The sequence below is a fragment of the Arachis ipaensis genome, chromosome B03, assembly GCF_000816755.2.
Source record: "Arachis ipaensis cultivar K30076 chromosome B03, Araip1.1, whole genome shotgun sequence".
In the NCBI taxonomy this organism is placed as follows: domain Eukaryota; kingdom Viridiplantae; phylum Streptophyta; class Magnoliopsida; order Fabales; family Fabaceae; genus Arachis; species Arachis ipaensis.
In genome coordinates, this window is record NC_029787.2 from 4,597,699 (window position 1) to 4,610,200 (window position 12,502).

General features: G+C 36.8%; 2 protein-coding genes across 2 annotated transcripts in view; both read left to right on the plus strand.

The window, feature by feature from the left end:
• LOC107629104 (actin) lies at nt 6,476-8,056 on the plus strand. The gene is made up of 2 exons (XM_016331804.2): nt 6,476-6,701; nt 6,771-8,056. The coding sequence occupies exon 2, from the start codon at nt 6,784-6,786 to the stop codon at nt 7,915-7,917; it is 1,134 nt and encodes a 377-aa protein (XP_016187290.1). The 5' UTR covers nt 6,476-6,701; nt 6,771-6,783; the 3' UTR covers nt 7,918-8,056.
• The window catches only part of LOC107629106 (U-box domain-containing protein 33-like), a gene marked incomplete at its 5' end in the record, with an annotated part of 4,146 nt that continues 1,083 nt past the window's right edge, over nt 9,440-12,502 (plus strand). The window contains 6 exon segments of the mRNA XM_021117838.1: nt 9,440-9,556; nt 9,870-9,979; nt 10,224-10,593; nt 10,968-11,519; nt 11,966-12,143; nt 12,146-12,502. Of these exon segments, the coding sequence (XP_020973497.1) occupies nt 9,440-9,556; nt 9,870-9,979; nt 10,224-10,593; nt 10,968-11,519; nt 11,966-12,143; nt 12,146-12,502 (1,684 nt within the window).

Sequence of the window (12,502 nt, forward strand, 5' to 3'; positions counted from 1 at the left end):
TTTTGTATTTATTATCTTTTTAATATTATTTTAAAATAAAGAGTTAATTTTTTTTCTTGTCGATGGTGGTTGGCAAAAAACAAACTGTATTGAGAAAAAGCAGAATCTCAAAAATGATTGCCTTTTCAATCGGTATATGTGTAAAAAAGATAAGTATGAAGGTGAAACAACTCTCATCAACTCTATGGTGTGAATTCAGATGCTAAGCTGAAAGATGAAGAGAAAAAGAAATAATGAAGAAGGAAAAGAGAGAATTTTGCATGAGGAGAAATTGGCTTTGTGTTATTCAAACAGAAAAATGAGAATCACACCATACAAGCTCTCTTCACTCTACTAACTTAGCTAATTATAGTTACATATATTCTACTGCTACTAACTACTATTTTCTCTTAACTAACTCTAACAGATTTTTTATTAGGTAATAGCTTCTTTTAAATTAGGATCACTTATATCTTGCAATTCTAATTTGGAATGGCACCATTTAAATGGAACGGGAGCCAATGCTTTAGTAAGAATTAGCAACTTTGTAATATTCTCTTGTCACTTATTCTTTGTAACGTGACAATCAACTTCAATGTGTTTGGCATATATTTTCAGTAAATACTAAATTGGTTGCAATATACATCGTCAATTGACTACTACTACAATATATGGTCATAGGTCGTAATTGCTTGAAATTCCGCTAGAGAGACAATGAGGTATCTATACAATATGTACAATAGACTGTTTATTTGGCCTAATATATATTAATAATGTAAATTAAACATCATTATCCCTAATTTCTAGTTGCCTGTTCAGTTTTGTGATATCTACCCCCCAATTTATCCCAAATTCTTTTACATTAACTCTTTATCACCCACCGTTACTCTACCCCCAAAAAATCCCATTGTTTGTTCTACAGAAAAACCCCCTTTCTCCGCTGCCCCGTCGTGTGCGCAGCAACCTGCATCCCACCGCTCTGTTTCTGCGCGACGTGTAGCCTCCGTTCCTGCCGACCGGAACTGTCGCGCTCCGCCTCCTCACGCTAACGCCCTCGCCAGAAGAACTTTCGTCACTCCTCACGCGGCCGAACATCCGTGACCTGCAACTGTCACGTGAGTTGCAGCCCTGAACCCCCGCGCTCGCGTCATCCCAGCGCCAGCCTGCTGCCTGGGTCTTGTTGAATTACTCGAAGAATAAACATCCACGAAAACTGAGAAAGTGAACATCCAAAATCATACAAAACGAACATCCAACGTGAACGTGTATAAATAACAATGTAATTACTTTATAAAACGACTAGCTACCAACCAAATGACCGTGTAAAAAAACATTTTGAAATCGTGATAGTCAGATAAATCATAACCAGCAATCATCGTCTACAACTAAGCACCCAAGAATAATCATCCACGTTCACAGAGAAGGTAAACATCCGGCGACGGGAAGAAGGCACAAACCGGCTGCGACGGAGGCGTTGGACGTCTGGGTTGCTGCGGTGCCGCGAGCTCGACTCACACAATATGCGCGTCCTTCCTACGGTGATAGTCAGATAAATCATAACCAGCAATCATCGTCTACAACTAAGCACCCAAGAATAATCATCCACGTTCACAGAGAAGGTAAACATCCGGCGACGGGAAGAAGGCACAAACCGGCTGCGACGGAGGCGTTGGACGTCTGGGTTGCTGCGGTGCCGCGAGCTCGACTCACACAATATACGCGTCCTCCCTACGTACGGTGGCCTGTGCGGACAACGACGACAGTCGGAAGAGTGTTGGCGCGATGTCCGACGGCGGCTGGTAACCGTGGCGGCACTATACCAGCTTTTACTTCGAGGAGAGAGTGAGAGAAAAAATTCACACCGTATTAAGAAAGGGAGGTAATCCTAATTTGACTCCATAACTGATGAGAATTACAATTTGATTCAAATTTTAAATTAGAAACTACTCAAAATTAATTAATTGCCTCTAACTTAATTCTAATTTCAATTTAACCCTCGTTATACACATTATATAAAATATATATTGGCTCCTCATACTTTTCCAATTACTTATCTCTCAACTCCTTTAACATGTAAGTCACTTAATGAGCTTTCCTTGTTGCCGATGCTAGAGCACGATAATACTCTGCTTCACACGAAAATGCCGTTATAATATTCAGTTTTTTACTTTTTCATGAGATGATAGAAATCCCAAGAAAGAAGTAATAATCCGTAATTGACCTCCTATAATCTGGACAAATATTCAAGTCACTGTCCGAAACCCAGATAGTGTTAGATTAGTGGTAAAAGAAAAAAATAAACCTATATATTTCTAGTGTGCATTTAAGATACTACAGATTTTTCAATGCTGCTACAAAATGCTTGTCAGTTGCGTAATAAAAAAACTGGCTCAACCTGGCCACAGCATAATATATCTCATGTCTAGTATTTATAAGGTAGAGGTGTCTCCTAATAAGCTCTTATATTCAGTTGCCAAATCATACAAAACACATCCCTTGGTGTCTGCTTTATGGCCAATGTATGCACATTTTCTTGTTCTTTTGTTTAGTTTTTTTCTTTGTGTACATAAAGTTAAAGCATAAGTCAAGCACCCAAACACTTTAAGATACTTAATATTTGATAATTTTTTTTTAGAATCTGATATGTGTGAAAAAAAGAAATAAAAATCTTCTTTTGGTTTGAAGTCAATAAAAATAGTTAGGTGTTACATTCGATAATAGTAGTGCATAATGAAGTTTTGAGAAAATTAAAGAACATTATAGAACTTAAGCTTGGTCTAGAATCAAGTATGAGGCAAATGGTTTTTATCAAGTTAGAAGACTCATAAAACTATTTATAAGTTATCCAACTTGCATAGTCAAAGTTCGAGTCAAAATTTGTAACTTGAAGGTAAGTTAGCTTAGTTGCAATTTTTAACTTAGTCAAAGAATGAGTTGTTACATAAGTTGATATTTATTAACTTGTCATACAACTTGATAAAAATGAACGTGATAAAAGACTGTGGTACACACACTTGTACAATTTGTGCACAATTTGATGAACTTGTCAACCAAATGCACCTCCACAAAATACTATATATAAGGAGTTAAGGCATACATTTGTTAATGTATGCCATATTTTATATAAAATATAAAAGTAGTAAGGTCTCTTGTATGTACGATCATTTTGCATGAATTTCCATAATATGTAAAAAAATATTATAGATTTCTTTATGTACTGTAAGAGATTGTAATTTTAATACTTTATCATATCATTTTTATTATTGTTTAAATTTTTGTTCAGTTTCATCTATTTCTCGTTCACAAATTTTAGTTGTGTTATTTTGTCCGTATTAATTCTGATACCTAACAATATGGAGTAAAATTTTACAGCACTTCATTTGATATTCGATTGATAATATAAATTACATATGCTGCTGCGAAATTCCATAGACCTTTTAACAAGCTTGATTGAAACATTAAGACTCTAGTCACCTTTAAAATGTGTTACTACTTTCTTTCAACAATTTTATTTGGTTATAGAATTTCAACCATTCTAGTAACTAATTCAACTAATTATAAAAGAAAAGAAAGAGGAGGGTAGGGTTGCTAACTGCTGAATTTCAATTGTATAAGAAAGACCACCAAGAGAGAGAGAAAACAATTCAATGTTAGATTCCTTCATGTTTAAAAAATTGCTGAATACAATGGTTGACAATGATAGCAAACGTCAAATCATCATCAGTTGAATTATACATTGTATACATGTACACCCTGTTGAATGTTGATGTTAAAACAGTGCTTGTAGTTTTGCACCGTTATTCCTGTGAAGAGCCATATCTTACTTATTAATGTTCAATGTAAATTATTAATTACTATGATTAATGTTATTTAAATAGTTGAAAAAGCTGTATATATTAATTAATTAGAATGTAATTTAGATGCAACAAAAAAACTGTTGATTATTCCAGCATTAATATTATTAATTAGTAAGTATGCCTTGGTTGTATCGAAGGGTTTTAGCAGGTGAATTTCGTTCACCCCCAAAAAAAATGGTCCTACTGCCGGCCATTTTCTAATGTAGATATATAAAATTGGGGAGGCACTTGAACTTAGGATTCCCTAAACTTGAATGTGAAACATCATCAAGGGAAGTTAAGAGATTAGGTAAGTTTCGTTTTTTGGGGGGATACTAATTTTAATGATCGATGAGGCACAAATAAAGTGAGTGATAAGAAAACATAAACGGGATACCGCCACATGTGTTTGGTCTAATTTGTAATTTAGCTACTTGGATCCTTTTCTTTGGTAGTCAAGATAGAGTAGTAGTGGAGGACCCATATGTGTATGGGTTGCTTGCGTTTCATCACATCTACCAACATGATTTATGTGTACAATGCACCTAATTAAAACTAACGATCACATTCATGCTATATATTATGTAACTATTTTAGTTCTATGAACCCTAAATTTGGGATCACATTATGGTATAATTAGGGATGTAAGTTATCGAACCAGACCGAAAATTATCGCAAAATCGAACCGAAAATTACAACAATCGATTTGAAAACCGAAAAATCGGTTTTTTTATCGGTTCAATTCGGTTTTCGGTTGGCTCGATAGAAACCGAACCGAACCGAAGATATACATACATTTCAATGTTTTAACCATTTTAACCTTTAACCTAACAACAAAAATCCTCAACCCCTAATCATTTCAATGTTTTACTCTTATTATTTCAATTTATTGACTATTTTAAACCTCTAATTATTGTGATTCATATTCTTCTCATTAAAAATTAAAAATCGAAAAAACTGACCGAACCAAACCGCTGTTGATTCGGTTTGGTTAGTTTTTGGTGCAAAACCGAACCAAACCGAACCGATAACACCCCTAGGTATAATAAATATTAATATAAAGCTCTATTATAGCATTTTCCTAAAACTGACTATAATAATTAATTTGTGACTGCATCATAATAATTAACCTTTTTCTTTCATGTTTTCTTTGGTATTAACTCTTATTCTTCAATGTTTATTATTTGTCAATTTGGCAAATAAATTTGGTTAGCTGATTAGTTTTCTCATTCGTTTGCTCGAATAAAGTCTTGCGAATTTAAATTTCATTTTATGTATGTAATAATTAACATTAAGAATACATATTAATCACTTTGATGAAAACATTAAAAAAAAAAAAAAACATTCCATTCCGTCGAAGTGGCAAATTTCGGTGCCAAATTTCAATCTATTACCTAAGGCAAGAATTACCAAATAGGAAAGGAAAAAGAAAAGGTGTCATAATATCAGAAAGCTAGGGGAAATTATGTATCATGAAAGTGAAAAAAGATGATCAACAAAGATTCTCGAGTAACATAATTGCGTTGTACCCCCATAGGGTCATGCCTAATGATTTTGCAACCCATCCTAGTTTACCATTTACCAAGTGCCCATGCCCAACAAATCATGAAATATATATCGACCTCCTTCTCAACTTTGCAAAAATTTCAACTCCTTAATTCCCCTTTTCTTCCCACCACAGACCACACTGTCCCTTGTTATGAAATCAAATACATTCAACTTCATATAAAATGCAATATTCTAAAACATATCACTATACTATATATTACTCTTTCCGTTTTATATTATTTTTTTACTTATAAATAATGTTTAAGAAATAATTAATTTCTATTAAAAAGATAAAAAATCACAAAAAAAAATAAAAATATTTTTACTATTGCTTTTTCTCTATTAATTCTCTACTTTTTTTTTTATCAGTTTCTTTCTATTTAATAGTAAAGGATATAATAAGTAAAAAACTATGATGTATGGACACTGACACGGACACGGGACACGTCGACACGCGAATTTTAAAATCTTATATGACACGGGGAACGCATATATATATAAAATATAAAGTATTTTTTAGATAAATTGTAATGATATTTTGATATTTTATTGATATTAAAATATAAATTAAAAATTTTAATTATTTTTAATATCTTATTTTAATTATATCAAATATTTAAAATATTTTTTGTTTTAATAAATAATAATATATACTATATATAAATTTATTTTAAGAATATATGTTAAGAATAAGACTGGACACGCGGACACGTGATGGTATTTAGGTGTGTCCAGGCGTGTCCGAAGAAGAATTTATTAAGACACGGTTGGACACTACAGCACACATGTCGGACGAGTGTCGTGTCCGAAATATGTCCGACACGCGCGGACACGATAACTCAGCGAAATGTCTGTCTTCATAGGTAAAAAATAATTAGTAATCTTTTGAAATTGGAAAACCAGAATTAATTTACTAAAAAATTAAAAGAGAGATAAATAATATGAAAGGGAGGACCGGAGTGGCGTGTTGACAGGAATGATAGCTTATTTTATTTTGCTGGAAAATATTCTAGTGTTGCGGGGGTCCAAAAACGAAAGCGAAAAATTAGGCCCAATAAGGAAAAAAGGAGCGTTGACCAAAGAAATTGGGCCAAGAATAGGAATGGATGGGGTGTGTAGTTTGACCCGACGTATGTATGGTGATGCAAAAAAATAGGGCGGCAAATGGAATGGAAAACGGGACACGTGTCGGGAGGAATTGAATATAGAAGGTGGGGGAGATGTGAATAATAAGCGGTTGATTTCGTTGATACGAACTCGTGCTTCGTCTGTCTCTGTCTGTGTTTGAAACCCAGGGCGGGCGGCCACCTGAGACCTAACTTCCATCTTCTTCTTCCGGTAAATTCCATCTTCTGTGTTAATAATTTTGAATTTGAATTTGTTTCTAATTCTGATTGTTGATTGCAGATCTTGAAAGAAAATGGCAGACGGTGAGGATATTCAGCCACTCGTCTGCGATAATGGAACTGGAATGGTGAAGGCTGGATTTGCCGGAGACGATGCACCAAGGGCAGTGTTTCCGAGCATCGTAGGGCGTCCAAGGCACACGGGAGTGATGGTAGGGATGGGGCAGAAAGACGCGTATGTCGGTGACGAAGCTCAGTCAAAGAGAGGTATTTTGACTCTCAAGTATCCCATTGAGCATGGCATTGTTAACAACTGGGATGACATGGAGAAGATCTGGCATCACACCTTCTACAACGAGCTCCGTGTGGCTCCGGAGGAGCACCCTATTCTGCTCACCGAAGCCCCTCTGAATCCAAAGGCAAATCGTGAGAAGATGACTCAAATCATGTTCGAGACTTTCAACGCACCCGCCATGTATGTTGCCATCCAGGCTGTCCTCTCTCTTTATGCAAGTGGCCGTACAACCGGTATCGTTCTCGACTCCGGAGATGGCGTCAGCCACACTGTCCCGATCTACGAAGGGTATGCCCTTCCCCACGCCATCCTCCGTCTTGACCTGGCCGGCCGCGATCTCACCGATGCTTTGATGAAGATCCTGACGGAGCGTGGCTACTCTTTCACGACGTCAGCAGAGCGTGAAATCGTGAGGGACGTGAAGGAGAAGTTGGCTTACATTGCACTAGACTACGAGCAAGAGCTAGAAGCTGCCAAAACTAGCTCCGCCATTGAGAAGACCTACGAGCTTCCCGATGGACAGGTGATCACCATTGGCGCCGAGCGTTTCCGTTGTCCTGAGGTGCTCTTCCAGCCTTCCATGATTGGAATGGAAGCTGCGGGTATTCATGAAACCACATACAATTCAATCATGAAGTGTGACGTGGATATTAGGAAGGACTTGTACGGAAACATTGTTCTCAGTGGTGGTACCACCATGTTCCCTGGTATTGCTGATAGAATGAGCAAGGAAATCTCTGCTTTGGCTCCCAGCAGCATGAAGATCAAGGTGGTTGCTCCCCCGGAGAGGAAATACTCTGTCTGGATTGGTGGTTCCATCTTGGCTTCTCTCAGCACTTTCCAACAGATGTGGATTGCCAAGGCTGAGTACGACGAAGCTGGTCCTTCAATTGTGCATAGGAAATGCTTCTAAATGCTGCAACCTTTTCTTTCTACCTTGGAACAAAAATAATTCTTTCATTTGTTTTCTTTTTGTTGTTTCTCATTGTTGAACACATGGTTCATCTTTCATTATAAATCAACGCCATTGTTGAACAATTCATTCTTTACTATACAACATCATTTTTTGCTACATTTTCTTTTCTTTTTCTCGGTCTCGGTCTCTTAGGGGTTTATAACTATATTCTTCTCAGAGATCGAATATTCGTTATTTATGCTATACTTTACTAGGATTGGAAAATGGAAAATATGAAAATGGACCTACCAAAGCACAATGTCACATATCGGTCTCATATTATTTTAATTAATTCGCGTAAAACTTACGAGTTTTATTTGATCTCAATAACTTTTAGGTAAATTTAAATCAACAATCTTTTACAAAGTATTTACATAATTCTGGATAGAGTAACAATAACTTATATATATTTATTATTTTAATGCAAGTAAAGACAAAACTCACTGTCAACTCCATTACCTACCATAAATTTAGGATTTTCTCCACAAATATGGGGTTGGTTTTGAAATAAAGGAAAGATAATTATGGCAATCTAATTTTTATAGATGGTAAAATAACAAAAGTAGAAATACAATGACATTAATAAAGTTTATCTATAATTCTATATAAAAAATTGTATAAAATGAAGAAAATATATTGCTAAAATACTAGTGAAGCCAATACACATTTTATTCTTGATCTCGTTGGTACGTTATTATTAATGAGCTTAGGTGCATGTTGATGAGTTGAGCCATTTTGTCTCATTCTCCTTCCTCTTCTCTTTCTCTTTCTCTTTCTTCGCAAATCACATTCACACCACACGCTAAAGCCAACGCCAACGCCAACGCCATCGAGTCAGTGTAAAAGTCAAGCCTTTCTCTTCTCTTCAACCACCACCACCTCTCATCTAAATTAAATGTTCAATCTTCATTTCTCTTTCTCCTTCTTCTTCCTCCAAATCCAATAATGGAGCTGTTGCACCCTCTTCCTCCTCACCACCACGACCCGCCACTCGCAGCAGACGCCCTCCACCGCTACTCTCCTCCTCCCTCCACGAGCTCGCGCGTTGAGTTCCACGCCCTGGCAACCCCCCCTGAAGCCGCCGCTGAAGAGGACAAGGTGCACGTGGCAGTTGGCAAGTCGGTGGGAAAAGGTGCCACTTTGCTTCAATGGGCTTTCTCAAACTTCACCAACCCACACATTCTTTTGCTTCATGTTCATCAACCTTCTCCTTTCATCCCTACACTATGTAATTCCCCTCTACCCTAAAATTCCTTTTTTTTTTAATTTAATTTAATTTTGACATAGAAGTTGAGTTTCTTTGTTACTGTTTATATTTCGGTGGTTATTAGATTAGGGTCATAACTTTGTCTTATTTGAAAAAAAGAAGGAAATATTGAGCTGTTTTCCTTCCAAATATAATTGAGTATCTTGATTGCTTTTAAATTCTGGTGGTATCCCATGAATTTGATTGGTTTAAAGTTGGTATCTTTGAGCAGTGGGGAAGTTACCAGCATCTCAGGCTAATCCTGAAGTGGTCTCTGCTTTTAGAAGAGAGGAAAAAGAACAGGCCATGAGGCTTTTGGACAATTACTTGAGAATTTGCCGTGCAGCCAAGGTATTCTTTTGATGCTGATTTCTGCTTGTTCATTTACATTATTATGGTTTTTTTTTCTTAGTTATATTTCTAAAGGAGAACTATTTTTGCCGCCTGGGAAATGTGGCTCAGGAATCAATCATATTGAGCAAGACATATCAAATCTTATTGGCTGCCATTCTGTTTTATGTATTTTAGCTGCAGAATATGTGAATGATTATAACTGCCTTCTATGTATGTGTTGTTAAAATGTTCGTTTTAGACAAATATGTGATATGCAAGCTGTGGGAAAGAGATCCATTATCGACGGTCTTCGTATAACTTTCTTTCCCAGGTTAAGGCAAGCTTTATGATGACGGAAGCTGATCAAGTCCAGAAAGGGATTGTTGATTTGGTTGTCGGGCATAATATTAGGAGGCTTGTTATTGGAGCAATACCCGAAGGGTAAGTAATGCTTTGATTGTCAGCTAACTTGCTGTTGAATCTCAATATTCTATGGAAACTGTCTGAGAATTTTCTTTTCCTTTTTCTTCCCTTCCATCTCTTTATTTGCTCTAGAGACTTACAACTAATAGCTAGAAGCATAGTATCTGCTTGTTTCCGTTTCTTTTTTTGGTTCCCTTTTTCTTTCATTGGAGGGATGAATGAATAACCTTTCCTCTTACAAAACCATAATGGAAAACTGCAGTTGGATGAAAGTCAAAAGGAATTCCAGGAAAGCAAATTATGCTGCCAAAAATGCACCCCCCTTCTGTAAAATATGGTTTATCTATAGAGGTAAACATATTTGGACAAGAGAAGCTTCTGAAAAACCTTGTTCTTTATCACCTTGTGAAACAATTGAAACAGAAGGCACTTTTGCCGCCGAATCAACTACATCCAGCGGTCCATTGCCCCAAAATTCTGCTGAGAGTTCTTCAGATACTCATTTAGAGGCTGAAGAAGAAAGAGTTAATAGTCAACTTGTTGAAGTCAAACAAGAAGCTGATGAAGCAGCAGATGAGTCTTTTGTTGAGCTATTGAAGTTGGAAGCTGAAGCCACTGAGGCCATAAGGAAGGTAAGGATAACTTAATGATTGATTCAGAGTTGTGTAGCAAAAGGTTTTTTTGTTTTTGTGCTTTTATTTTTTCACTTTGTGTTTGTTGTAACTTGTAAGGAATGTAGCCAAACACAATCTTGCCTGCTGTGAGGGTCAGGGGTGAAATATAGTGCTAAATGAAGTTTGACAAATTACTGGGATCCTATGTACATGTTTCCGAAACTTGTCAGAACTGTGAAACTACAAATGTATTGTTCAGAGATTTCTTGACACCATATTATGTGATTTACCTGCATATATTCAAATTATTGACAAGTGATAATATTAAATAGATAGATTTAGTGTTTCATCATGGTGTTTGTTCCAACTTGGGTTGTATGTTTTTTCTTCAGGTCAATTTGTTTGAATCTGCTCATGCACAGGAAGTAAAGCTCAGACAAGAGGCAGAGGATGAGTTGAGAACCACAGTAAAGGATCAACAAAAGCTCCTAGATGAGAATGAAGAAATTGGTAGTGAGTTACAAAGAACCATGAGAAGTATTGCCATCCTAAACAGTTGTGTGCAGGAAACAGACCATAGGCGAGATGCAGCTGAAGATGAACTATCACTAATTCAAGCATCCATCTCCACACTCTGGCACGAAAAACAGCAGATCAGGCGACAGAAAATGGAAGCCATCCGCTGGCTGGACCGGTGGAAAAGCCGTGGGCAAGTTGGAGTTGCTCATTGTAATGGAGTTGTAGGATTTGCTGAGGAGTTACCTGAGATAGCAGAATTTTCATTATTGGATATTCAAAATGCCACGTGCAATTTTTCTGAAAGCTTTAAAATTAAGGAGGGTGGATATGGCGCTATTTATAAGGGAGAAATGTTGGGTAGGACAGTTGCTGTAAGAAAGCTCCATTCTCACAATTTGCAAGCACCTTCACAGTTTCACCAAGAGGTTAGTTCTCCAAAATGGCCTTTGGTTTTTTGATGTGCTACACTATAGGACAACCATAATTCATCTCCTGAACAATCCTCTAAAGATAAATAAGTAATAGGGCTTGGTAACATGCTAGTTTGTCTTACAAGTGCTTAAGCTGCTCTAATTGCAACCCTGGAATTATATATATATATCGTTGGCATAACTTTGGATGCTTTAGATGGTTTTAGCTGAAAAGCCATGATCCGTGCAAACCAACAATGTCCTTGGTATCAAACAATTGATGAGTGGATTACCCAGTTTGGTATGTATACAAACTGTGGTAACTCTGGACTTTCTGAAAACTGAAAACTCTGGAAATAAATAACTGTTCGTATTGGTTTTTAAACCTTCTTTCTTTTCTTTAGTTATATTCTTCTATGAGACGACTTGTTTGTTTGATCAAACTAATGCTTTGTGACTAGGTTCAAGTTCTTGGTAGTTTTCAGCACCCTCATCTGTTGACTTTGCTTGGTGTTTGCCCTGAAGCCTGGTCACTTGTATATGAGTACTTGCCCAATGGAAGTATTCAAGACAGCCTTCTAAGAAGGAGCAACATTTCCCCTTTAACATGGAATATCCGAACACGATGGATTGCTGAAATTGAGAAGATTCTCTCTATCTTCCTAGTTTTGGCTTGGAAACTGAGCCAAGGGGTTCTTTCACATATACAGATCCAGAGTTTCAGAGAACTGGACTAACACCAAAGTCTGACATATACTCCTTTGGCCTCATTATTTTGCAACTCTTGACTGGTCGGACTCCAGTTGGATTAGTTGGTGAAGTACAGAAAGCCGTTACATATGGACGATTGTCCTCAATTTTAGATTCTTCGGTTGGCGAATGGCCTTTGGCTGTGGCAACACGATTGGCTGACCTCGGATTACAGTGCTGCCAACAATATAGTAGAGACAGACCAGAGTTAACACCGTCTCTGGTTAGAGAACTGGAGCAGTTACATG